The 25,486-nt window shown below is 46.9% G+C and overlaps 1 protein-coding gene across 2 annotated transcripts in view; it reads left to right on the forward strand.

Moving 5' to 3' along the window:
- The window catches only part of KNG1 (kininogen 1), a 196,996-nt gene that overhangs the window by 19,022 nt on the left and 152,488 nt on the right, over positions 1 to 25,486 (forward strand). For both annotated transcript variants that reach the window (XM_069727230.1, XM_069727233.1), the window contains exon 2: positions 7,330 to 7,437. In XM_069727230.1, the coding sequence (XP_069583331.1) occupies positions 7,330 to 7,437 (108 nt within the window). The remainder of the gene's footprint in view (positions 1 to 7,329; positions 7,438 to 25,486) is intronic.

The following is a 25,486-nucleotide window of genomic DNA, read 5'->3' on the forward strand; positions in this document are numbered from 1 at the left end:
TTCTCTCAATCCACCTGAAGACCCTCGCTCTGTAACAAAGGAAAAATAATAAACCAACAATATACATACCTTCCGTTGATCTGTAACGTCCCACGATGTAAATCCATCTGAAGGGGTTAAAATATTTTACAGGCAGGAGCTCTGCTATAATGCAGCTGTGTTCCTGCCTGCAAAACCCCGGGGAATAAAGGTAATGTAGGTCAATGACCTGTAGTTACCTTCATTCGCGGTGATGCGCCCTCTGCTGGATGTCCCTCGAGCGTGGGAACCTTCCTGGAAAGCTCCCAGGCTCGAGTTCATATGAGGACATCCAGCAGAGGGCGCATCACCGCGAATGAAGGTAACTACAGGTCATTGACACGGTAGTATTTCTCAGCCAAAACCAGGAGTGGGTGATAAATGCTGAAGTGGTGCATATGTTTCTATTATACTTTTCCTCTAATTGTTCCACTCCTGGTTTTTACAAATACTGATGTAAAATACTGACCAAATACTGCTAGTGTGACGGCGGCCTTAGGCCGGCGTCACACTCAGCATATGAAAATACGGTCCATTTTTTATGGCCGTAATGCGCAGAAATGTTCCCAAGATAGTGATCCGTATGTCATCCGTAGGCAGGGTGTGGCAGCGAATTTTGCGTATGTCATCCTCCGTATGTAATCCGTATGGCATCCGTACTGTGCGATTTTCTCGCCGGCTTGCAAAACCGACATACGGACATACAATGGATCCATGGGCTCAAATATTCGTTAAAACATATATACTATCAATATATATATATATATATATATATATATATATATTAATATTTAATACAGCGCTAGATAGCATAAAAGCCGGTAATTCAATTGCCAGCTTTTGCTATCTCCTTCACAAACCCGACAGGATTTGAGACATGGTTTACATGCAGTAAACCATCTCATATCCCTTCTTTTATTACATATGCCTCTTTATTAATGTAAGAAGTGTCTTGGTGTAAAATTTGGTGGCTCTAGCTATTAAATTAAAGGGTTAAATCGCGGAAATAATTGGTGTGGGCTCCCGCGCAATTTTCTTCACCAGAGTGGGAAAGCCAGTGACTGAGGGCAGATATTAATAGCCTGGAGAGGGTCCATGGTTATTTGCCCCCCCTGGCTAAAAACATCTGCCCCCAGCCACCCCAGAAAAGGCACATCTGGAAGATGCGCCTATTCTGGCACTTAGCCTCTCTCTTCCCACTCCCATGTAGCAGTGGGATATGGGGAAATGAAGGGTTAATGTCACCTTGCTATTGTAAGGTGACATTAAGCCAGATTAATAATGGAGAAGCGTCAATTATGACACCTATCCATTATTAATCCAATAGTACAAAATGGTTAATAAAACACACACACATTATTAAAAAGAATTTTAATGAAAAAAAGACACAGGTTGTTGTAATATTTTGTTATACTCTTAATCCACCTGAAGACCCTTGTCACCTGAAACAAAGTTAAACAAAACAACAATATTCCATAGCTTCCGTCGTTCAGTCTTGTCCCATGCTGGAAATCCATCTGAAGGGGTTAAATCATTTTACACCCAGGAGCTCTGCTAATGCAGCTGTGCTCGTGGCTGTAATAACCCGGGGAATGAATGGAATGCAGGGGAATGACCTGTAATTACCTCGAGATGCGGTGATGCAACTAGTCACAGAAATAGGTTAAAGCAGGGGTGTCAAACTGCATTCCTCGAGGGCCTCAAACCATGCGTGTTTTCAAGATTTCCTTAGCATTGCACAAGGTGCTGGAATCATTCTCTGCAGGTGATTAAATTGTCACCTGTGCAATGCAAGGAAATCCTGAAAACATGACCTGTTTGCAGCCCTCGAGGAATGCAGTTTGACCCCCCTGGGTTAAAGTCTCTCTCTACTTCCCTTGCCAATGGTGATGGTAAGCTGAGGGATTCCTGAGTCCACATATGTCCAAGGATCCGAAGTAGAAGGTGGTTAGAATAATAAATCCAAGACTTCCAAGAGCAAGGTGACAGGCAAACTGCAGACTTGATTCTGAAGCACTGATTAAACAGCTGATGCTGCTTAAAAGGGCAAGTGGCAGAGAACAGGGCAGAAACATAGAAACTGAGAACTCCATGCTTGTTAAAGGCAAAGTAGATACAGCTGGACAGAAAGCAAAATGGCCGACAGGGAAAACTAGGTTCTATTGAAAACAGCAGATAGAGCAAATTGTTCAAAAACCTTACACCGCCCCATAGAGAAACATTGGTCCGTGTGCAATACGTTGTTTTTGCGCCTCTCCCTCGTCCGTATTCCTCTCTAGTGTGACCCCGGCCTAACAGGCTGCTTCAGCAGACAATGGTGCCTTCCAGGACACTGCTCCTATGAAGCCCAGTGTGTGGCTGGGCTTGATAGGAGCCCATGACTTTTACTGAGTACTTCATTGCAGTTTTATTACAGTATATAGTGTAAGTGTTTAGATTGCAGCGGGTTCAAGTCCCCTAATAAGACTAACAAAAAGTGAAAAATAAAATGAATTATCCCTTTCAACCTATGAAAAATAAGTATATGATATGATAAGTATCTGATGTCGCCACATGCATAATAGTCCAATTTTATCAAAATCTAAAAATTAATTTACTCTATTGGTAAAAACCGTAAAGAGAAAAAAATTAAATGGTAGAATTGAGGGTTTTTTTTCCATCATTGCTACTCTGCAAAAAATGCATAAAGAAAGAAGCAGTCAAAGTGTTGTATCTGCCCCCAAAAGGCTTCTCGTGAAAAAACAAGAGGTCACATCTCCATTGACTTCAAAATAAAAATTTTATGGGTCTTGAAAAATGCAAATGCAATGCAAAAATGTAACCCTATATATCTTGTAATTTGTTAAAAAAAAAGCATTACATAGCAATTAATGGCAGTTAGGGTGGTTTCACACTTGCGTTTTTGTCTGCAGCGTTTTTTTTCAAAAAAATGCATGCGTTTTTTCCCCTATATTTAACATTGAAAACGCATGCGTTTTTGTGTGTACGCGTTTGGTCGCGTTTTGAAACGCATGCGTTTTTTTACTGCATGCGTTCATTTTCAGAAATGCAACTTGTAGTATTTTTGAGAGGCGTTTTTTGGACCAAAAAAAACGCATGCGTTTTCATGCATTTTTTTGGGGTCAAGAAATACATTGGAGTCAATGGGGACGCATGCGTTTTTTTGTGCATGCGTTTTTTTGCGTTAAAAACGCATGCGTTTTTCTATTAAAAACCCAGAAAACACACTGATATGCCACCCCCCAACATAAAGGTGATAAAGGGATCCTAACCTTAACCCTAACCCTACCCCTAACCCTAACCTTACCCCTAACCCTAACCCTACCCCTAACCTTACCCCTAACCCTAAACCCTAAGGGATCCTAACCCTAACCCTACCCATAACCATAACCCTACCCCTAACCCTAACCCTAAGGGATCCTAACCATAACCCTAACCCTACCCCTAACCCTACCCCTAACCCTAACCCTAAGGGATCCTAACCATAACCCTACCCCTAACCCTACCCCTACCCCTACCCCTAACCCTAAGGGATCCTAACCCTAACCCTAACCCTACCCCTAACCCTAATCCCTTTAGGGTTAGGGGTAGGGTTAGGGGTAGGGTTAGGATCCCTTAGGGTTAGAGGTAGGGTTAGGGTTAGGGGTAGGGTTAGGATCCCTTAGGGTTAGGGTTAGCGGTAGGGTTAGGGTTAGGATCCCTTTAGGGTTAGGGTTATGATCCCTACCCCTAACCCTACCCCTAACCCTAACCCTAACTATTTCTGTTTATAGTGGGTTTTTTACTTTATTTTGATGATTGGCAGCTGTCACACATTTCTCAGCATGCGTTTAAAAAACGCAAACGCATGAAAAAACACATGTAAACGCGTCAAAACGCCGCGTTTTTTTCACCACATGCAAAAACGCATGCGTCAAAAAAACGCAGCGTTTGCACACGTTTACATGCATTTTTTCACCATGCGTTTTTTTGCGTTTTTTACCGCAAAAACGCACCCAAAAAAACGCAAATGTGAAACCAGCCTTACTCTGTTGCAGATTCCTTTAGGTATAATTTCAATTAGCAGCAGAAGAGATAATATGATTAGTTCTCACCGCTACTGTAGTTTATCACAGATCTGTGGATTGCCTAGACTAGTAGCATGCTACTTTGTATGATGAAATATAGATATACTCTCCCTTGAAAGGAATCTTGTGATAGATGTTGAGCCCTGTATCACCCACACTCCTGACTAGCAGCTTTCTGTGTAGAAGCTGTAGCTACAAAAAGCTGTTAATCAGTGTTGGGGGTGTGGTTGGATTACAAGGCACCAGGCAGCTTGTCCTGTAGTGATAATCTCCTGCTGATAAAACACTCATTGTTTTGAAACAGCAAAACACAGCCCATTAATTGAAACATCAGTGTAATCAAGGTCTCTGCCCCTACATGTTGGTTCCACCGATTATACAACCCCTGGCAAAAATTATGGAATCAACGGCCTTGGAGGATGTTCATTCAGTTGTTTAATTTTGTAGAAATAAAAGCAGATCACAGACATGGCACAAACTAAAGTAATTTCAAATGGCAACTTTCTGGCTTTAAGAAACACTAAAAGAAATCAAGAACAAAAAATGTGGTAGTCAGTAATTGTTACTTTTTTTAACCAAGCATAGGGGAAAAATTATGGAGTCACTCAATTCTGAAATGACTTTAGTTTTGTGCCATGTCTGTGATCTGCTTTTTTTTCTACAAAATTAAACAACTGAATGAACATCCTCCAAGGCCGGTGATTCCATAATTTTTGCCAGGGGTTGTATACCTAAAACCAACTGACAGCTTCCCTTTAATATTCTGCTATATAAGCATATTTCCAAAATGCAGTGCATCATAGACACTATATTAGTGGCATAGCTTGCTCCTATAATTTCTTGATTTTGGAGTCAACAAAACATCTTTTCATCGCTTCATTTTTACGACCCTAATATAGCTGTTTGCAGCACATCCTCCCACTGTGGAAACAGCATAGGGATGGTTCATGTGAACATAGTTTACATTGGCCCGTGTAAGGGCTCATTCAGACACCAGTTTTTCCTCATGTAGGTGAAGAACGGTTCTAGTCTCAAGGGCAATTTATCAGTGTTATCTGAGTTTCTTCCACATTTGGTCCAGGTCTCCTTAGTTTTTCTCAGATGAGAAAGACAAAAACGTGTCTTTGTCTTTTCCTATCTTGCACTCAGATAGCAGCAAAGTGCTGTCCATTTATTTCACAGACTCATGAACTTACAGGTCTCTGCAATTTTGCACAAACCACTATGTCCGCACATAAAACACTAGACACATTAACTGTAGGCACAAGTTATATCTGTGAAAAACACAAATAGAAGGCATGCATGAAAAATTATATTATATACATTAGACAGGACTGCTCTATTATGGGTATACATTGGCGATTGGTGGAGCAGCTTAACATACTTTTTTTTGCAAAAAAACGTATTAACTAAATACCCTGTATTTTTTCATTTTTTGACTAGCACTTGCTTATTTACTGTGACTTTTTTACGACAGAGTATTTTTTTTACCTCTCTGTGCGCTTTTGTGTCTTCAAGTTCTTTAGTGGTGTGAACAGGTTTCTACAGACTTGTTCACTGTGCAAGTAGCCCATGTGTTTTTGGTTCTATAATTGTTCTCTTGTTTCTACAAGACTGGGGAGTCCACCACTCCTCTGTGGGTCATTTGCATTGTAGCTGTTCCATCCTGCAAGTTCCACATGGATATTTTCTCTCTGAACCCTGCTTATACAGGTACTATACAGATGATCAGGTTTTTAAATACATCAGATAGGGATTATATACATTAAATAGGACTGCTCTATTATGGGTATACCTTGGCGATTGGTGGAGCAGCTTAACATACTTTTTTTTGCAAAAAAAGTATTAACTAAATACCCTGTATTTTTTCATTTTTTGACTAGCACTTGCTTATTTACTGTGACTTTTTTACAACAGAGTATTTTTTTACCTCTCTGTGCGCTTTTGTGTCTTCAAGTTCTTTGATGGTGTGAACAGGTTTGTACAGACTTGTTCACTGTGCAAGTAGCCCATGTTTTTGGTTCTAAAATTAAACAACTTAATGAACATCCTCCAAGGCCGGTGATTCCATAATTTTTGCCAGGGGTTGTATACCTGAAACCAACTGACAGCTTCCCTTTAATATTCTGCGATATAAGCATATTTCCAAAATGCAGTGCATCATAGACACTATATTAGTGGCATAGCTTGCTCCTATAATTTCTTGATTTTGGAGTCAACAAAACATCTTTTCATCGCTTCATTTTTACGACCCTAAAATAGCTGTTTGCAGCACATCTTCCCACTGTGGAAACAGCATAGGGATGGTTCATGTGAACATAGTTTACATTGGCCCGTGTAAGGGCTCATTCAGACACCAGTTTTTTTCCATGTAGGTGAAGAACGGTTCTAGTCTCAAGAACGATTTATCGGTGTTATCTGAGTTTCTTCCACATTTGGTCCAGGTCTCACTAGTTTTTCTCGGATGAGAAAGAAAAAACGTTTCTTTGTTTTTTCCTATCTTGCACTCAGATAGCAGCAAAGTGCTGTCCATTTATTTCACAGACTCATGAACTTACAGGTCTCTGCAATTTTGCATGAACCACTCTGTCCGCACATAAAACACTAGACACATTAACTGTAGGCACAAGTTATATCTCTGAAAAACACAGATAGAAGGCATGCATGAAAAACAGTCATCTGAATGAGCCCTAACAGGGTTGAATGGTTATATCATCACTCTATACTCACTTGGACAAAAATTGGTTAAGGCAGTGCTCCAGCAAAAAAATAGAAAAAAACGTGCCTTTTTAGTGCAGCATATGCTATTAGGGATAGCCCTGCTCAATGCCTTGTGTGTATTTATTTCATTGATGTGCTGTAGTTGTATTAATTCATTCTTAATTCCTTCTTCCTCTGAAATTTGGTTTCCTAATACAGACTATATTGCCCTTGATACCAGAGTCTCATCAGAGAGACCCATAGACAATGGAATGGAGCGGACATCGAGTGTGCACACCACCAGTACATGCAAGACAGGGCACTGCTGAGACCCATTCCTGCTTTTCAGTGCCCCGATCTCAGATGTCGGACCCACTGATAGAGAATTACTTAATACTTTGGAAATTACTCTTTAAATCTTAGGAGACCTTCATATTAACGAGAATGACAAATAAGATGATAGCATGCACATATTAACATATCTGTGTTAACATACATTTGAATAGTTTTTTATATGAATTCTTATAATTGGTTTCCCTTTCAGACTGAAGAAGATGGTCATATTCATTATTTTGTTGAGTATGAAGCACAAGAAAGCTCGTGTGAAGTGAAGACTGGCAAATCATGGCAGGAATGTTTACCAAGCTATACAGTAAGATTTTACTTTTATTTAAACCATAATTTATGCAATTCCTTTCCAATGGTGTTGTGTAAAGGTTTAGATTTTTTTATGTTAGAAATGTGTGCAAGCACTGAAACTTGGGGGCCTCTGCAACAGTAAAACCAAACCAGAATGCTGTTTCACCAGCTTGTACTAATCCTCTTCTAAACCAGGTACATTCTTTTAAGACTAAACATGCCCTAAACTCACACTAGATGGCCAAAATATATACTGGATAGGGATAGTTAGAACAAGAGTCCCGAGTTCCTTGTATTTCCTTATTCCACATTGCATTGATGATCCTGGTCATCTAGTCAATGCCTAAACCTGTGATACACATTAGATGGCTGTCGGCCGAATGATTCTTCAGCCGATTGTTCAGCCAGCAGTCATCTCATGTGACACTCCCATTCACAGGAGCGCTCGCTCGGATGAGTACTTCTGTGTTTGCTATTAGAAGGACGCCGAATGACATGTAGGCCGACGGCTTATCTCCGGAGAATAATTTGATGTCGTCCTGCTCTGCCATACAAAGGAATGCTCATATGGCAGAGCCCTCCTGTGTTCTCTATGAGAGAGCCACTACCAGGCATGTCTGGAGGAAGCTTATCTCCATGAGAACAAAAGGAACAGCAGTCTGAAATCGGACATGCCAGAACCTTAACTCCCCTACAATTAATTGACCAGGGGTCCCATACAGATTAGATAAACGGCAAAACCCATCAACCCATCAATCTTAGCGGGTTCAACTGACATTGGTGTAATAATTATGTGGGCCTTAAGTAACTATAGTCTGATAGACCCCGGTACAAGGTTCGGACCAGGCCCCCCATCCTGAATAATATATATATATATATATATATACGCTCTAAATTCTGGTATGTGTCCCTCATCCTGTTCTCATCCTGATTAGTGTTGAGCATTCCGATACTGCAAGTATCGGGTATCGGCCAATATTTGCTGTATCAGAATTCCGATACCGAGTTCCGATATTTTTGTGATATCGGAATCGGAAGTTCCTATAAGTTCCCAGTCATCTTTGGCGTGTGCGGTGCGTATAGTTCCCAGGGTCTGGAGGAGAGGAAACTAGGAAACTCTCCTTCAGGCCCTGGGATCCATATTCATGTAAAAAATAAAGAATAAAAATAAAAAATATGGATATACTCACCCCTCCGACGAACCCTGGCTGTCACCGCTGCAAGCGTCTGCCTCCGTTCCTGAAAATGCAAAGAGTGAAGGACCTTCGATGACGTTGCGGTCACGTGAGCGGTCAGGTATATATACATTGCTCAAAAAAATAAAGGGAACACTAAAATACCATATCCTAGATATCACTGAATGAAATATTTCAGTGGCAAATCTTTATTCATTACATAGTGGAATCTGTTGAGAACAATAATAAACATAAAAATCATCAATGGAAGTCAAAATGAATATCCCATGGAGGTCTGGATTTGGAATGATGATCAAAATCAAAGTGGAAAATCAAATTACAGGCTGATCCAACTTTAGTGGAAATGCCTCAAGACAAGGAAATGATGTTCAGGCAGCAAATTGCTCCCCATGGCATCTCCAGACTCTGTCACGTCTGTCACATGTGCTCAGCGTGCTTTCATCTGTGAAGAGCACAGGACACCATTGGCGAATTTGCCAATCCTGGTGTTCTGTGGCAAACGCCAAGCATCCTGCACGGTATTGGGCTGTGAGCACAACCCCCATCTGTGGACGTCGGGCACTCAGACCATCCTCATGGAGTTGGTTTCTAACCGTTTGTGCAGACACATGCGCATTTGTGGCCTGCTGGTCAATTTGCAGGGCTCTGACAGTGCTCCTCCTGTTCTTCCTTGCACAAAGGCTGAGGTAGCAGTCCTGCTGCTGGGATGTTGCACGGTGTACTGTGGATTGGCTTCTATGCAAAACAGTGGAAGAAGCAGTGGTGTGACCAGCAGGCAGTTGTCCTAGAGCCTGGGGTTCGGCCCAAAAAGTTGGATGCTTTGCTTGCATGTGCCTGATCATGCTGGTGGTGGTCAGGCTGGTAGTTTTGCTACCTCTGCTGATGCGGGCATGGCAGGTGCTGCAAATGGCCTGTTTGGGGTTATCGGCAGAGTCTTTCAAAAATAGCCAGACTCGGGAAGATCTCACAGGTGGAATGGCAACTTCACTCATGTTGGTGTTACAGAGAACGGATGCACGCCTTCTGTCTGTGGCCACCACACTGCTTCTTCCTACCTGTTGGGGGGATATGCCTCCTTCCCCATTTGTGCTGCTGTCCTCGCTATGCATGTCCTCCTGCCAGGTTGGGTCAGTCACTATGTCATCCACCACCTCGTCTTCCACATTTGCACCCTGCTCCTCCTCCTGATTTTCTGGCAATTGTGTCTCATCATCCTCCACCTCTTGTAACACTTTCCCAACATCGCCTTCATGTGACCGGGTCTGGTCAAAGCTTTGAGCAGCTCTACATGCGATCTCATCTTTCTCTACTTCAAATTGACTGGCAGAGATTTCTGAATCTTGAAATGGAAAACTGAACAGCTCTTCAGAGTGTCCAATTGTGGGATCAGTTGTCTCAGGGCACTCGGCATGGTGGGAGGAAGGAGGATCAGGGTGAGTAATATCCTGGCCACACTCACGACTACTCATACTTGACCATGTGGAAGACAAGGTGGTGGTTGTGGCTAAGTGACTGGAAGCATTATCCGCTATCCAACCAACAACCGTTTCACACTGCTCTGGCTTCAATAGTGGTGTGCTGCGGTCCCCTAGAAACTGGGAAAGGAAGGTCGAGCGAGAAGATGTGGGTCTTTGTTGTTGCCCACTTTCACCTTGCCCACGGCCTCGTCCTCTGGATGCACCATCAGCATCACGTCCACTTCCCCATCCTTTGCCCCTTGCCTTAACCATTTTAAATGGACTACTGCACTATTTTAGTAGCGAAATGATATGTGATCAGTATGCCTGCAAATCTACGATTTTTCAAACCCAAACACCAGGCAGGCCTTAGCCTGACCTAACAGACTGTATTCAATTCTTGTTTTTTTTTTTAAAGTTAATTTATGCGAAATAGCGCTGTATAGAATGTGAGTATCACACAGCCAAACAATAAGTACACCGGCCTCCAATGCCCAAACTTAAAGCACAGAGATATATGACAGCTGTAACGGAAACACCACACTGGCAAATCTGTGGCTGTTCAATTTTTTTTATGCTGAATAGCGCTATAGAATTTGAGTATCACACAGCCAAAAAATAAGTACACCAACCCTCTAATGCCCAAAGTTGGACCACAGAGATACAGTACAGACCAAAAATTTGGACACACCTTCTCACTTAAAGATTTTTCTGTATTTTCATGACTATGAAAATTGTACATTCACACTGAAGGCATCAAAACTATGAATTAACACATGTGGAATTATATACTTAACAATAAAGTGTGAAACAACTGAAATTATTTCTTATATTCTAGGTTCTTCAAAGTAGCCACCTTTTGCTTTGATGACTGCTTTGCACACTCTTTGCATTCTCTTGATAATAATAATCTTTATTTTTTATATAGCGCTAACATATTCCGCAGCGCTTTACAGACATTATCATCGCTGTCCCCAATGGGGCTCACAATCTAAATTCCCTATCAGTATGTCTTCGGAATGTGGGAGGAAACTGGAGTGCCCGGAGGAAACCCACGCAAACACGGAGAGAACATATAAACTCTTTGCAGATGTTGTCCTTGGTGGGATTCGAACCCAGGACTCCAGCGCTGCAAGGCTGCAGTGCTAACCACTAAGCTTCAAGAGGTAGTCACCGGGGATGGTTTTCAGTTCACAGGTGTGCCATGTGAGGTTTAATAAGTGGGATTTCTTGCCTTATAAATCCGGTTGGGACCATCAGTTGTGTTGTGCAGAAGTCTGGTGGATACACAGCTGATAGTCCTACTGAATAGACTGTTAGCTGCTTTTTTTCTTGCCATAAAAGAAATTCTAAGTAAAGAAAAACGAGTGGCCATCATTACTTTAAGAAATTAAGGTCAGTCAGTCCGAAAAATTGGGAAAACTTTGAAAGTGTCCCCAAGTGCAGTGGCAAAAACCATCAAGCGCTACAAAGAAACTGGCTCACATGAGGACCGCCCCAGGAAAAGAAGACCAAGAGTCACCTCTGCTTCTGAGGATAAGTTTATCCGAGTCACCAGCCTCAGAAATCGCAGGTTAACAGCAGCTCAGATTAGAGACCAGGTCAATGCCACACAGAGTTTTAGCAGCAGACACATCTCTACAACAACTGTAAAGAGGAGACTTTGTGCAGCAGGCCTTCGTGGTAAAACAGCTGCTAGGAAACCACTGTTAAGGACAGGCAACAAGCAGAAGAGACTTGTTTGGGCTAAAGAATACAAGGAATGGACATTAGACCAGTTGAAATCTGTGCTTTGGTCTGATGAGTCCAAATTTGAGATCTTTGGTTCTAAAGCAGAAAAGGTGAATGGATGGACTCTACATGCCTAGTTCCCACCGTGAAGCATGGCGGTGGAGGTGTGATGGTGTGGGGGTGTTTTGCTGGTGAATTATTCAAAATTGAAGGCATACTGAACCAGTATGGCTACCACAGCAGCTTGCAGCCGCATGCTATTCCATCCGGTTTGCGCTTAGTTGGACCATCATTTATTTTTCAACAGGACAATGACCCCAAACACTCCTCCAGGCTGCGTAAGGGCTAATTGACCAAGAAGGAGAGTGATGGGGTGGTATGCCAGATGACCTGGCCTCCACAGTCACCAGACCTGAACCCAATCGAGATGGTTTGGGGTGAGCTGGACCGCAGAGTGAAGGCAAAAGGGCCAACAAGTGCTAAGCATCTCTGGGAACTCCTTCAAGATTGTTGGAAGACTACTCCCGGTGATTACCTCTTGAAGCTAATCAAGAGAATGCCAAGAGTGTGCAAAGCAGTCATCAAAGCAAAAGTTGTCTACTTAATTTCAGTTGTTTCACACTTTTTTGCTAAGTATATAATCCCATATGTGTTAGTTCATAGTTTTGATGCCTTCATTGTGAATGTACAATTTTCATAGTCATGAAAATACAGAAAAATCTTTAAATGAGAAGGTGTGTCCAAACTTTTGGTCTGTACTGTATATGACGGCTGTAACGGAAATACCACACTGGCAAATCTGTGGCCTTTCAATTTTTTTTATGCTTAATAGCGCTGTATAGAATTTGAGTATCACACAGCCAAAAAATAAGTACACCGGCCTCCAATGACCAAACTTGGAGCACGCAGATATACGAGGCCTTTTTCGGTGAATTTAAAACACCAAAAAAAAGGGGCACAAGGGTAGCACACACAACTATGCTACGTATGCCTGACAAACTATCACTTTTCAACAGGCCTCAGTCTGACAGAACAGACTGTATTTTTTTGGGAGTGGGGGGGAGGAATTTGTGAAAAAAAAATAGGTATATAGACAGTAAATAAGCTGCAGCAGCAGGCAGTTATGGAGCTTTGGGAAGGATGCAGTGGGACCAATGTACGCACATACAGTGCCTGCGGGCCTTGCACTGATGTGGATATGCTGTGCCCTGCCTACCTGGTGCTGCAATATCAGGACCCACGAATTAGCACTAAAAAGGACTGTTGGTTTCTCAGGAGTTGTGGATGTAAGAGTTACAGAACTACACTAACTCTAAAAACCACGATTCTGACCCTATCTCGGCAGCAGCTCTCCCTACTCTCGCTGAAACAGGAACAAAATGCGGCGAGCAGGGCGGCGCCAGGTCTCTTATACTTGGGATGATGCTGTACGGCCAAGACAATCACTGCACGACCACAACAAAGATGGCTGCGGCGTTTCATTGCCTGGCAGACAATCCCTGCACCGTGATTGGGTCTCTAAAGTCCACCAAAAATGGCTGGGGGAGACTGCAGTTACCACCGAATAATCCCGGAAATGCTCGCTGCTCGGCGAGTACCCCAATACTCGGGCGAGTAACGAGTAGTGCCGAGCACGTTCGCTCATCTACTATATAATTGTTTAAGGGTCACTGCCATCTGTCCGTCTGTCTTTCTGTCTGTCTGTCACGGATATTCATTGGTCGCAGCCTCTGTCTGTCAAGGAAATCCAAGTCACTGATTGGTCGCGGAAAAAAGCCACGACCAATCAGCGACAGGCACAGTCCGGAAGAAAATGGCCGCTCCTTAATCACCGCAGTCACTGCCCGGTGCCCGCATACTCCCCTCCAGCCACCACTAACACAGGGTTAATGCCGGCGGTAACAGACCGCGTTATGCCGCGGGTAACGCACTCCGTTACCGCCGCTATTAACCCTGTGTGTCCTCAACTTTTTACTATTGATGCTGCCTATGCGGCATCAATAGTAAAAAAATCTAATGTTAAAAATAATAAAAAAATAAAAAACCTGCTATACTCACCCTCCGTTGTCCACCGAGCCGCTCGCGATGACCGCCATCTTCTGTTCCCGGCGATGCATTGCGAAATTACCCAGAAGACTTAGCGGCCTCGCGAGACCGCTAAGTCATCTGGGTAATTTCGCAATGCATCCTGGGAACGGAAGATGGCGGCAGCCGCAAGCTCATCGCCTGCGCCAGATCCGAAGGTGAGTATGTTACAACTACAATGGGCGAGTAGGTTTATTTTTTATTTTTTTAACCTGTGATATACGTGGCTGGACAATATACTACGTGGCTCTGTGCTGTATACTACGTAGCTGGGCAATATACTACGTAGCTGGGCAATATACTACCCAAAAGAAATGGAGGACAGCATCCAATCCAGGTGAAAATACGCTTCTTTTATTGTGCCAAATGCGACGTTTCAACCATCAGAGGTTTTTCTCAAGCATACAAAACAGTTAAAATGGCAGCTTTAAATAGGAATTGGCTATGGTTCACACCAATCACTACACAGTGAGCCGCCCACATGTTTAACATATAAACATATAATAAAATGACCGCTATACAATTATAACATAAAATATAACATTCCACACCAAACAAGTGTATAATTTCCTATCTATACAAAGAAATACCTATAATAATAGCCGTAGATGTTCATGCGAGTTGTCCTTTGCTCCTGTTGTCTTACTCCTTTTGTGTTGTATTTATGGTTTTGGTTATTTTGTACACAATATGGAAGGTTATTCTGTCTTAAGCTGTTATTGGGGTGATGTCTTAGGGGTAGATTTGTATATATACACAGTGACAGTGGTCTCCTTCATTCTTTGTGGATTAAGTGCTTTGTGTTGTATATGTCTTAGAATATTTCCCCTTATTATCTATGAGGAATCATAGATTTGGTGGTTACTAGATAGTGATGCTGCGATCAAGATGATTATTGTATGCTCCTTGATGTAAAAGGTGTCATATCATAATTTAGTTCACTCTCCCCTCTTTGGGTATAATGGTCGGTTCTGCAGCGGTATGTGGGCATGCCCCTCTGCATGGTCTCGTGACGCTGCGGGTCTATAGCGGAGTGGCATGTGCACTCGCATGTTTGAGCTGTCCATCTGCCTCGGGGTGGGTAGGGTTTGAACTTGGTATGACGTACTGCTAGGGTTCCGGTCAGATGATATGTGGTTAGCGTGAGGTTTCCTTGACTACGCTGGTGGGTTTATCCTTTACTTTACTTACGAGCTAATGGTAGTCCGTGATACTGACGGTGCTATTGTCACTTATATAGAGGTTCATTAGGAGGCACTAATGTTCATTTTCCCTTGCTTTATTAAATAACCATGGATTTGGTAGATAAATGATATATAATGGGGACACTATGGATTTTTGAGCAGGATCAGGGTGATTAGGGTATGATCTGTGGCTTATAAACTTTATACCATAGTTTTGGGACATTTTTTCCTCCGATAAGATTATAACTAGCTCTGCTGCGATGTGGGCGTGTCCTTTTGCTCTCCTGGGCGTGGCTTTGTGACGCAGAAGGTTTCATCAGGGGGGCATGCGCGCTCGCTTACCTTAGCTGGCGATACATGTCGGAGTGTGTTTATTCTGCATCGGATGTGACGTATCGCTGGGGCTCCGTTCAGGTGAGGGGAGATTAGCGCTGAATTACTTGAATTGCGCCTGCGTGTTCTACCTTTTGCTTTATCCTATGAGCCAATGACAGTCCGCTATGAGGACTGTGCGATTGTTATCTATGCAGTGACTGGTTGAGAGGATATGATATGTAATGGGTGCGCATTGGTCATGGGATCGAGATACCACATTGGTGGTGAGAAGGGGTTTGGAGAAAGAAACGAGATGATTGGGGCAGTCATGACAACGTGCCTTTATTTATTTACTTCTGATATCTACCATGTGCTGACATGAACATCTACGGCTATTATTATAGGTATTTCTTTGTATAGATAGGAAATTATACACTTGTTTGGTGTGGTATGTTATATTTTATGTTATCTATAATATAACAGTGGGAGCGTCACTCTGTCCGAAGCCTTTATAGACTGCGCAAGCGCCGGCGCAGTCTGGACCCCACAGACAGAGTGACGCAGCCGGGGACCTGCACAACAACTTCCTTATCCTCCCCCAATATACCGGCCATGGGGGCTCCGTGCTCCCCTGCATACCCGCAACATACCGGTCATGGGGGGCTCCTCACACCCCTGTATCCCTCCCAATATACCGGCCATGGGGGCTCTGTGCTCCAACCTTCGATGATGTCACCACCATGTGACGAGTGTGGGCAGAGTCAGCCCTCCGCTGTGCTGGCTTCAAAGGTGCTGTATCTTATATAGCCACACTCCGCACAGCCACCCTCAGGCAGCACAGGCAGGCACGCTCCGCACAGCCGCACTCAGGCAGCACAGCCAGGCACACTCCGCACAGCCGCCCTCAGGCAGCACAGGCAGGCACGCTCCGCACAGCCACCCTCAGGCAGCACAGGCAGGCACGCTCCGCACAGCCGCACTCAGGCAGCACAGCCAGGCACACTCCGCACAGCCGCACTCAGGCAGCACAGGCAGGCACACTCCGCACAGCCGCACTCAGGCAGCACAGCCAGGCACGCTCCGCACAGCCGCACTCAGGCAGCACAGGCAGGCACGCTCCGCACAGCCGCCCTCAGGCAGCACAGGCAGGCACGCTCCGCACAGCTGCCCTCAGGCAGCACAGGCAGGCACGCTCCGCACAGCCGCACTCAGGCAGCACAGGCAGGCACGCTCCGCACAGCCGCCCTCAGGCAGCACAGGCAGGCACGCTCCGCACAGCTGCCCTCAGGCAGCACAGGCAGACACGCTCCGCACAGCCGCACTCAGGCAGCACAGGCAGGCACACTCCGCACAGCCGCCCTCAGGCAGCACGGGCAGACACGCTCCGCACAGCCGCACTCAGGCAGCACAGGCAGGCACGCTCCGTACAGCCGCCCTCAGGCAGCACAGGCAGGCACGCTGCGCACAGCCGCCCTCAGGCAGCACAGGCAGGCATGCTCCGCACAGCCGCACTCAGGCAGCACAGGCAGGCACGCTCTGCACAGCCGCACTCAGCAGCACAGGCAGGCGCGCTCCGCACAGCCGCCCTCAGGCAGCACAGGCAGGCACGCTCCGCACAGCCGCACTCAGGCAGCACAGGCAGGCACACTCCGCACAGCCGCACTCAGCAGCACAGGCAGGCGCGCTCCGCACAGCCACCCTCAGGCAGCACAGGCAGGCACGCTCCGCACAGCCGCACTCAGGCAGCACAGGCAGGCACGCTCCGCACAGCCGCACTCAGCAGCACAGGCAGGCACGCTCCGCACAGCCGCCCTCAGGCAGCACAGGCAGGCACGCTCCGCACAGCCGCCCTCAGGCAGCACAGGCAGGCACGCTCCGCACAGCCGCCCTCAGGCAGCACAGGCAGGCACGCTCCGCACAGCCGCACTCAGGCAGCACAGGCAGGCACGCTCTGCACAGCCGCACTCAGGCAGCACAGGCAGGCACGCTCCGCACAGCCGCCCTCAGGCAGCACAGGCAGGCACGCTCCGCACAGCCGCACTCAGGCAGCACAGGCAGGCACGCTCTGCACAGCCGCACTCAGCAGCACAGGCAGGCGCGCTCCGCACAGCCGCCCTCAGGCAGCACAGGCAGGCGCGCTCAGCACAGCCGCACTCAGGCAGCACAGGCAGGCGCGCTCCGCACAGCCGCACTCAGGCAGCACAGGCAGGCACGCTCTTGGGGCAGAGGGACGCTGAGGCATTCACCCGTGTGGCCCATTCACAGGTAGTTCACCCTTCTCTTTATACCTCATGGTTTACGGTTCTTTTAACTATGTATGAAACTAGAGGACTAGCATTTGCTTACCTTAAATAGAACATAGATACTGAAAAGTACTTATTAATAAGATGGTTTCTTCTTTATATCCATTACTTATTAAGGGTGTTATACCTATATGGAATATATATCATTGTCATTGATTCTATACTCTTTTCTGGCCCACTGTTTGGGTTTAGCCTATGGTACTGTTTTGTCCCTCATAAATGTGGTCCAGAAGCCTCTTTTAAAGGGAACCTGTCACCCCGTTTTTTGAGATTGAGCTATAAATACTGTTAAATAGGGCCTGCGCTGTGTGTTCCTATAGTGTATGTAGTGTACCCCGATTCCCCATGTATGCTGAGAAATAACTTACCAAAGTCGCCGTTTTCGCCTGTCAATCAGGCTGGTCAGGTCGGGAGGGCGTGGTGACATCGCTGGTTCTTCCTCAGCTTTACGTTGGTGGCGTAGTGGCGTAGTGGTGAAGACACAGCGCGCGATCTGCGCTGTCATCCCTTTCGTCGGTGGGGGCGGCCATCTTCCTGGGGCCGCGCGTGCGCAGATCGAGTGCTCTGCTGCACGGGGCTTCAGGAAAATGGCCGCGGGATGCCGCGCGTGCGCATTAGAGATCGCGGCGGCCATTTTCCCAAAGCCGAGTTTGCATCTCGGCTTTGGGAAAATGGCCGCCGCGATCTCTAATGCGCACGCGCGGCATCCCGCGGCCATTTTCCTGAAGCCCCGTGCAGCAGAGCACTCGATCTGCGCACGCGCGGCCCCAGGAAGATGGCCGCCCCCACCGACGAAAGGGATGACAGCGCAGATCGCGCGCTGTGTCTTCACCACTACGCCACTACGCCACCAACGTAAAGCTGAGGAAGAACCAGCGATGTCACCACGCCCTCCCGACCTGACCAGCCTGATTGACAGGCGAAAACGGCGACTTTGGTAAGTTATTTCTCAGCATACATGGGGAATCGGGGTACACTACATACACTATAGGAACACACAGCGCAGGCCCTATTTAACAGTATTTATAGCTCAATCTCAAAAAACGGGGTGACAGGTTCCCTTTAATGTTGGTTTTTAAGAGAATTGTCTAATAAACTGGTGTTTTATATTAGTACCATGGTCATAGTCATTCTTATTTTTGTGTGATTAGACCCTATGTGAAATAACAGCCGCACTCAGGCAGCACAGGCAGGCACGTTCCGCACAGCCGCCATCAGACAGCACAGGCAGGCGCGCTCCGCACAGCCGCACTCAGGCAGCACAGGCAGGCGCGCTCCGCACAGCCGCCATCAGGCAGCATAGGCAGGCACGCTCCGCACAGCCGCACTCAGGCAGCACAGGCAGGCACGCTCTGCACAGCCGCACTCAGCAGCACAGGCAGGCGCGCTCCGCACAGCCGCCCTCAGGCAGCACAGGCAGGCGCGCTCCGCACAGCCGCACTCAGGCAGCACAGGCAGGCACGCTCCGCACAGCCGCACTCAGGCAGCACAGGCAGGCATGCTCCGCACAGCCGCACTCAGGCAGCACAGGCAGGCACGCTCCGCACAGCCGCACTCAGGCAGCACAGGCAGGCACGCTCCACACAGCCACACTCAGGCAGCACAGGCAGGCACGCTCCGCACAGCCGCACTCAGGCAGCACAGGCAGGCACGCTCCGCACAGCCGCACTCAGGCAGCACAGGCAGGCACGCTCCGCACAGCCGCACTCAGGCAGCACAGGCAGGCACGCTCCACACAGCCGCACTCAGGCAGCACAGGCAGGCACGCTCCGCACAGCCGCACTCAGCAGCACAGGCAGGCACGCTCCGCACAGCCGCACTCAGGCAGCACAGGCAGGCACGCTCCGCACAGCCGCACTCAGGCAGCACAGGCAGGCACGCTCCGCACAGCCGCACTCAGGCAGCACAGACAGGCACGCTCCGCACAGCCGCCCTCTGGCAGCACAGGCAGGCACTCTCCGCACAGCCGCACTCAGGCAGCACAGGCAGGCACGCTCCGCACAGCCGCACTCAGGCAGCACAGGCAGGCACGCTCCGCACAGCCGCACTCAGGCAGCACAGGCAGGCACGCTCCGCACAGCCGCACTCAGGCAGCACAGGCAGGCACGCTCCGCACAGCCGCACTCAGGCAGCACAGGCAGGCACGCTCCGCACAGCCGCACTCAGGCAGGACAGGCAGGCACGCTCCGCACAGCCGCACTCAGGCAGCACAGGCAGGCACGCTCCGCACAGCCGCACTCAGCAGCACAGGCAGGCACGCTCCGCACAGCCGCACTCAGGCAGCACAGGCAGGCACGCTCCGCACAGCCGCACTCAGGCAGCACAGGCAGGCACGCTCCGCACAGCCGCACTCAGGCAGCACAGGCAGGCACGCTCCGCACAGCCGCACTCAGGCAGCACAGGCAGGCACGCTCCGCACAGCCGCACTCAGGCAGCACAGGCAGGCACGCTCCGCACAGGCGCACTCAGGCAGCACAGGCGCACTCAGGCAGCACAGGCGGCACAGGCGCACTTAGGCAATACAGGAACGCTCAGTATAGCTGCACTCATGTAATGACCAGAGGTCCGAATAAGATCCAGTGAGTCACAAACCAAGACCAAGGCAGAAATCTCCAACGGTATTTACTCAAAAGCAAAATAATAAAGGTAATATGGAGAATATTAAGGCAGATGCACCCCAAAGATACACTAGCTCAGCAGCAGCTGAAATCACTGTGCCACTCTAAGGTCTCCTGAGAGTTGTATACTACAACAGACTAGTAAGGAATTTACTTCAGAGAGCAACTAAAAACAGGAAAACAAGTGTAAATTGAATGTAGTGTTATCAAGGGAGCCCCTGGAACGGCACACTGAGTATAACTAACACAACTCTAATATAAGATACACCTCTAAAGTAACAATTAAACACTCAGAGCAGGGATACCCGGGTACCTATAACTATGGTACCGTATCCTGAGATGGATTTCCTCTCAGGCAGGAATCTGCACAGGCTGCAGCCAGTCCATATCTTCAGCGCCAATAGGTTACAGCAAGCTCCTCTTGTCTTGTCGGCCGATGCCGAGCCCAAACGCCGGGGACTTAGTTAGTGGTCTCACGATGTTGTCTCTGCTTCTGTAGCTCCTAGGAATGCTTCCACGACAACCCGTCCGTCTCTGTATCAGCAGTCTGCCCAGACTTGTTTCTCCACTCAATGCACAGGGAATCCACAGACTTCCAAATACGTACTGGGGTTTTAGTAAAGTCTCAGTCTTTTCTTAGATAAAGAGTTAGCTCTTCTCCAGGAAACGTTAGCAACAAAAGTCTCTCAAAAGCTTCTTTTCCTCCAAACACACTCGCAGTAAATCCACACACAGTCTCTTTCTTTAAGATATCACAGCAGCCTCTCCTTTTCTTCCCGCCTTTCTCTCTCAGCTCTCACTTCCTAGTTTCACTTTACACACCAGACACCAGACCCCACCCCCCAGCACACATTGTCTCCGGGAGTTTTGCAGGGTCTGTCCTCTGCTGCAGCAGGCAAAAACCACAGGGTCCTAGTGCCCTCTCAGTGGGACTACAGTTCACTCTCTTACACTCAGGCTGTACTGCTCAGTACAGCCGCACTCAGTATAGCCGCACTCAGGCAGTGCAGGCATGCTTATTATAGCCGCACTGACGCAGCACAGCCACACTCAGGCAGTAGAGCAGGCAAGAGAGAGATGGGAGCAGAACATGACAGAATGGGGGCGCAGATTGGGTGCAGCACATGACAGAATGGGAATGCAGGATGGGTGCAGCACATGACAGAATGGGGGCGCAGGATGGGTGCAGCACATGACAAGACGGGGCGCAGGATGGGAGCAGCACATGACAGGATGAGGCGCAGGATGAGAGCAGCACATTACAGAATGGGGGTGCAGGGTGGGAGCAGCACATGGCAGAATGGAGGCACCGGGTGGGAGCAGCACATGACAAGATGGAGGTGCAAAAAACAGGATGAGGGTGCAGGATGGGGGCTGCACATGACAGGAAGGGGGCACAGGATGGGAGCAGCACATACCAGGATGGAGACCATATACCAATATAAATGCTCGCCTCCCAGGCGTAGACCGGGTTTAATAGCTAGTAATTGTATAGCGGTCATTTTATTATATGTTTATATGTTAAGCATGTGGGCGGCTCACTGTGTAGTGATTGGTGTGAACCATAGCCAATTCCTATTTAAAGCTGCCATTTTAACTGTTTTGTATGCATGAGAAAAACCTCTGATGGTTGAAACGTCGCATTTGGCACAATAAAAGAAGTGTATTTTCACCTGGATTGGATGCTGTCCTCCATTTCTTTTGGGTGTGTACCGTACATCTCCACTTTGGTCCGTGGAATTAGGACGGGCATCTGACGATCAGTTGTGCTGTCAGCTACTCTGGAATTTTGGGCAATATACTACGTGGCTCTGTGCTGTATACTACGTCACTGTGCAATATACTACGTGGCTGGGCAATATACTACGTCACTGGGCAATATACTACGTGACTGGGCAATATACTACGTGATTGGGCAATATACTACGTGACTGGGCAATATACTACGTGACTGGGCAATATACTACATTACTGGGCAATATACTACGCCACTGGGCAATATACTACGTGACTGGGCAATATACTACGTGACTGGGCAATATACTACGTGACTGGGCAATATACTACGTGACTGGGCAATATACTACGTGACTGGGCAATATACTACGTCACTGGGCAATATACTACGTGGCTGCGCAATATACTACGTGGCTGGGCAATATACTACGTGGACATGCATATTCTAGAATACCCGATGCGTTAGAATCGGGCCACCATCTAGTCACTAAATAAGACCCTTACCAGTGGTGTCCAGTGGGGATGTGTGTTCTCTAAACCAAGGAGTCCATGGTGTATCAAGATGGCATTCACGCCAGCCTGCTGGAGTTTAAATGGAGAGTGAGCGGGACTAACCGGCATACATTAGGCAGAAACCGGAAGTGATGTATTGATGCGTTCCACCAGCAGGAAGCGCTGTTGGTGTGCGTTCCATATAATAATCCCTCACACAGGCCCAGTTCCCAAAAAATTAAAATGTTACGGGTCTCAGAAAATGGAAACACAAGAAGGTTTTTTGCTTTGTTTAGTTTTTTACACATTTCCACATTTTTTCACCACTTAAACAATAAAAAACTATGCATGTTTGGTATATGCATGCCTGTTCTGACCTGGAGAATAATATTACCAGGTCACTTCTGTTATTAAGTGAACATGGGAAATAAAAAAAATCTGTGAAAATGCCCTTTTTTTGCAAATTCAGTGCAGCTGGAATTTTCTTTCTGCTTTCTAATGGGTCACATGATAAAATGACTGGTGTTATTCAAAAGTACAATTTGTCCCACAAAAACCAAGCCCTCATGCGACTATATTGATGAAAAATAAAATAGTTATGGCTCTTGGAAGAAGGGGAGGTAAAAGCGAAAGCGCAAAAATGTAAAATTGCCATGACGTGAAAGGGTTAATGGCCAAATGTGATCTGCAAACCAGATGAAAATAGGACAAGCCCAGAGTCTCTCGAACCAGAGATATGTAGTGTTGAGCATTCCAATACTGCAAATATCGGGTATCGGCCGATATTTGCTGTATCGAAATTCCGATACTGAGTTCCGATATTTTTGCGATATCGGATACCGGAATCGGAAGTTTCCATAGTGCAATGATGCACTATAATAGAGTGTGGACGGTGCGTGGGCGGACACTGCGTGTGAGTGTGTGTGGGCGGAGTCTGTGCATGACCGTGGGGGCTCTGTGCGTGCCTGCCGGGGCTCTGTGCATGCCTGTTGGGGGTCTGTGCGTGCCTGCCAGGGCTCTGTGCGTGCCTGCCAGGGCTCTGTGCGGTCTGCCGGGGCTCTGTGCGTGAATGCCGGGGGCTCTGTGCGGGCTGCCGGGGCTCTGTGCTTGCCTGCCGGGCTCTGTGTGGCCTGCCGGGGCTCTGTGTGGGCTTGCCGGGGCTCTGTGCGTGTCTGCCGGGGCTCTGTGCGGCCTGCCGGGGCTCTGTGCGTGCCTGCTGGGGCTCTGTGCGGGCTGCCAGGGGTCTGTGCGGGCTGCCGGGGCCCTATGCGGGCTGCCCGGGCTCTGTGCGGACCTGCCGGGGCTCTGTGCGTGCCTGCCAGGGCTCTGTGCGGTATTGCCGGGGCTCTGTGCGGGCTTCCGGGGTTCTGTACGGGCTTGCCGGGGCTCTGTGCGGGCTGCCGGGGCTCTGTGCAGGCATCGTCCGATGGGACTACAAGTCCCATCGGACGATGGCTGTGACAGTGATTGACACATTAGCCAATGATGGGACAGTAGTAGTCCCATCATCCGGCTAATGTGTTGAATGTAAAAAAAAAAAAACAATACTACATACATACTACATACATACATACTACATACATACTAACTACATATATACTACATACATACTACATACTACATACATACATACTGCATACATACTACATACATACTACATACAATACATTCATACATTACATACAATACAGACATACAGTACATTAAACATAGAGTACATACTCACTATTACTTGTCACTTTGTTCCCCGAAGCCAGTGTCATATGTTAAAAAGATTAAAATATCAAACAACGAATTTACTCCCTGTCCGCAGAAATCCACGAGTGTCCCATGACGATCTCCCGTGGAGAACGGCAGCATGAGCTGATGCGACCGCTTTCTAGGTGCTCCAGGAATACAATGACGGGAGGAAGGTATCCTTCCGCACTGTATTCCGCCGCCGCTGTAAAAAAAATAGTCCCTAGTCTCACTTTTGGCATTGCTGTGTGAGAAATTTTCCCACGCAGCAATTGCCATAAAGTGAGACTTTGTCCTAAGGTAACCTCTCAGTGATGCACTGCAGGAGCCATTGTCTCCTGTCAGTGTGTCACTGAGGGTCCTATAGAGCAGTGACATCAACCGATGTCACTGTTCTATAGGGGAGATCGTCGTGGGACACTCGTTATTAATTGGACTACGGCGGACAGGTAGTATACGGTTTATTTTTTTATGTTTTTTGCAGGCGCTGAAGTATGGTAAGTATGGTTAAATGAAGAATATTAAAATACTTTTTTCCTAATGTGTGTGTGTTTTATTAACCCTTTATTACTATTGGATTAATAATGGATAGGTGTTAATAAAGCATGCACACATTAGGAAAAAAGTATTTTTATATTCTTCATTTAACCATACTTACCATACTTCAGCGCCTGCAAAAAAACATAAAATAATAAACCATATACAGGTCCTTCTCAAAAAATTAGCATATAGTGTAAAATTTCATTATTTACCATAATGTAATGATTACAATTAAACTTTCATATATTATAGATTCATTATCCACCAACTGAAATTTGTCAGGTCTTTTATTGTTTTAATAATGATTTTGGCATACAACTCCTGATAACCCAAAAAACCTGTCTCAATAAATTAGCATATTTCACCCATCCAATCAAATAAAAGTGTTTTTTAATAACAAACAAAAAAACCATCAAATAATAATGTTCAGTTATGCACTCAATACTTGGTCGGGAATCCTTTGGCAGAAATGACTGCTTCAATGCGGCGTGGCATGGAGGCAATCAGCCTGTGACACTGCTGAGATGTTATGGAGGCCCAGGATGCTTCAATAGCGGCCTTAAGCTCATCCAGAGTGTTGGGTCTTGCGTCTCTCAACTTTCTCTTCACAATATCCCACAGATTCTCTATGGGGTTCAGGTCAGGAGAGTTGGCAGGCCAATTGAGC

Source organism: Ranitomeya imitator, chromosome 5, assembly GCF_032444005.1.
Source record: "Ranitomeya imitator isolate aRanImi1 chromosome 5, aRanImi1.pri, whole genome shotgun sequence".
NCBI classification, from domain to species: Eukaryota; Metazoa; Chordata; class Amphibia; order Anura; family Dendrobatidae; genus Ranitomeya; species Ranitomeya imitator.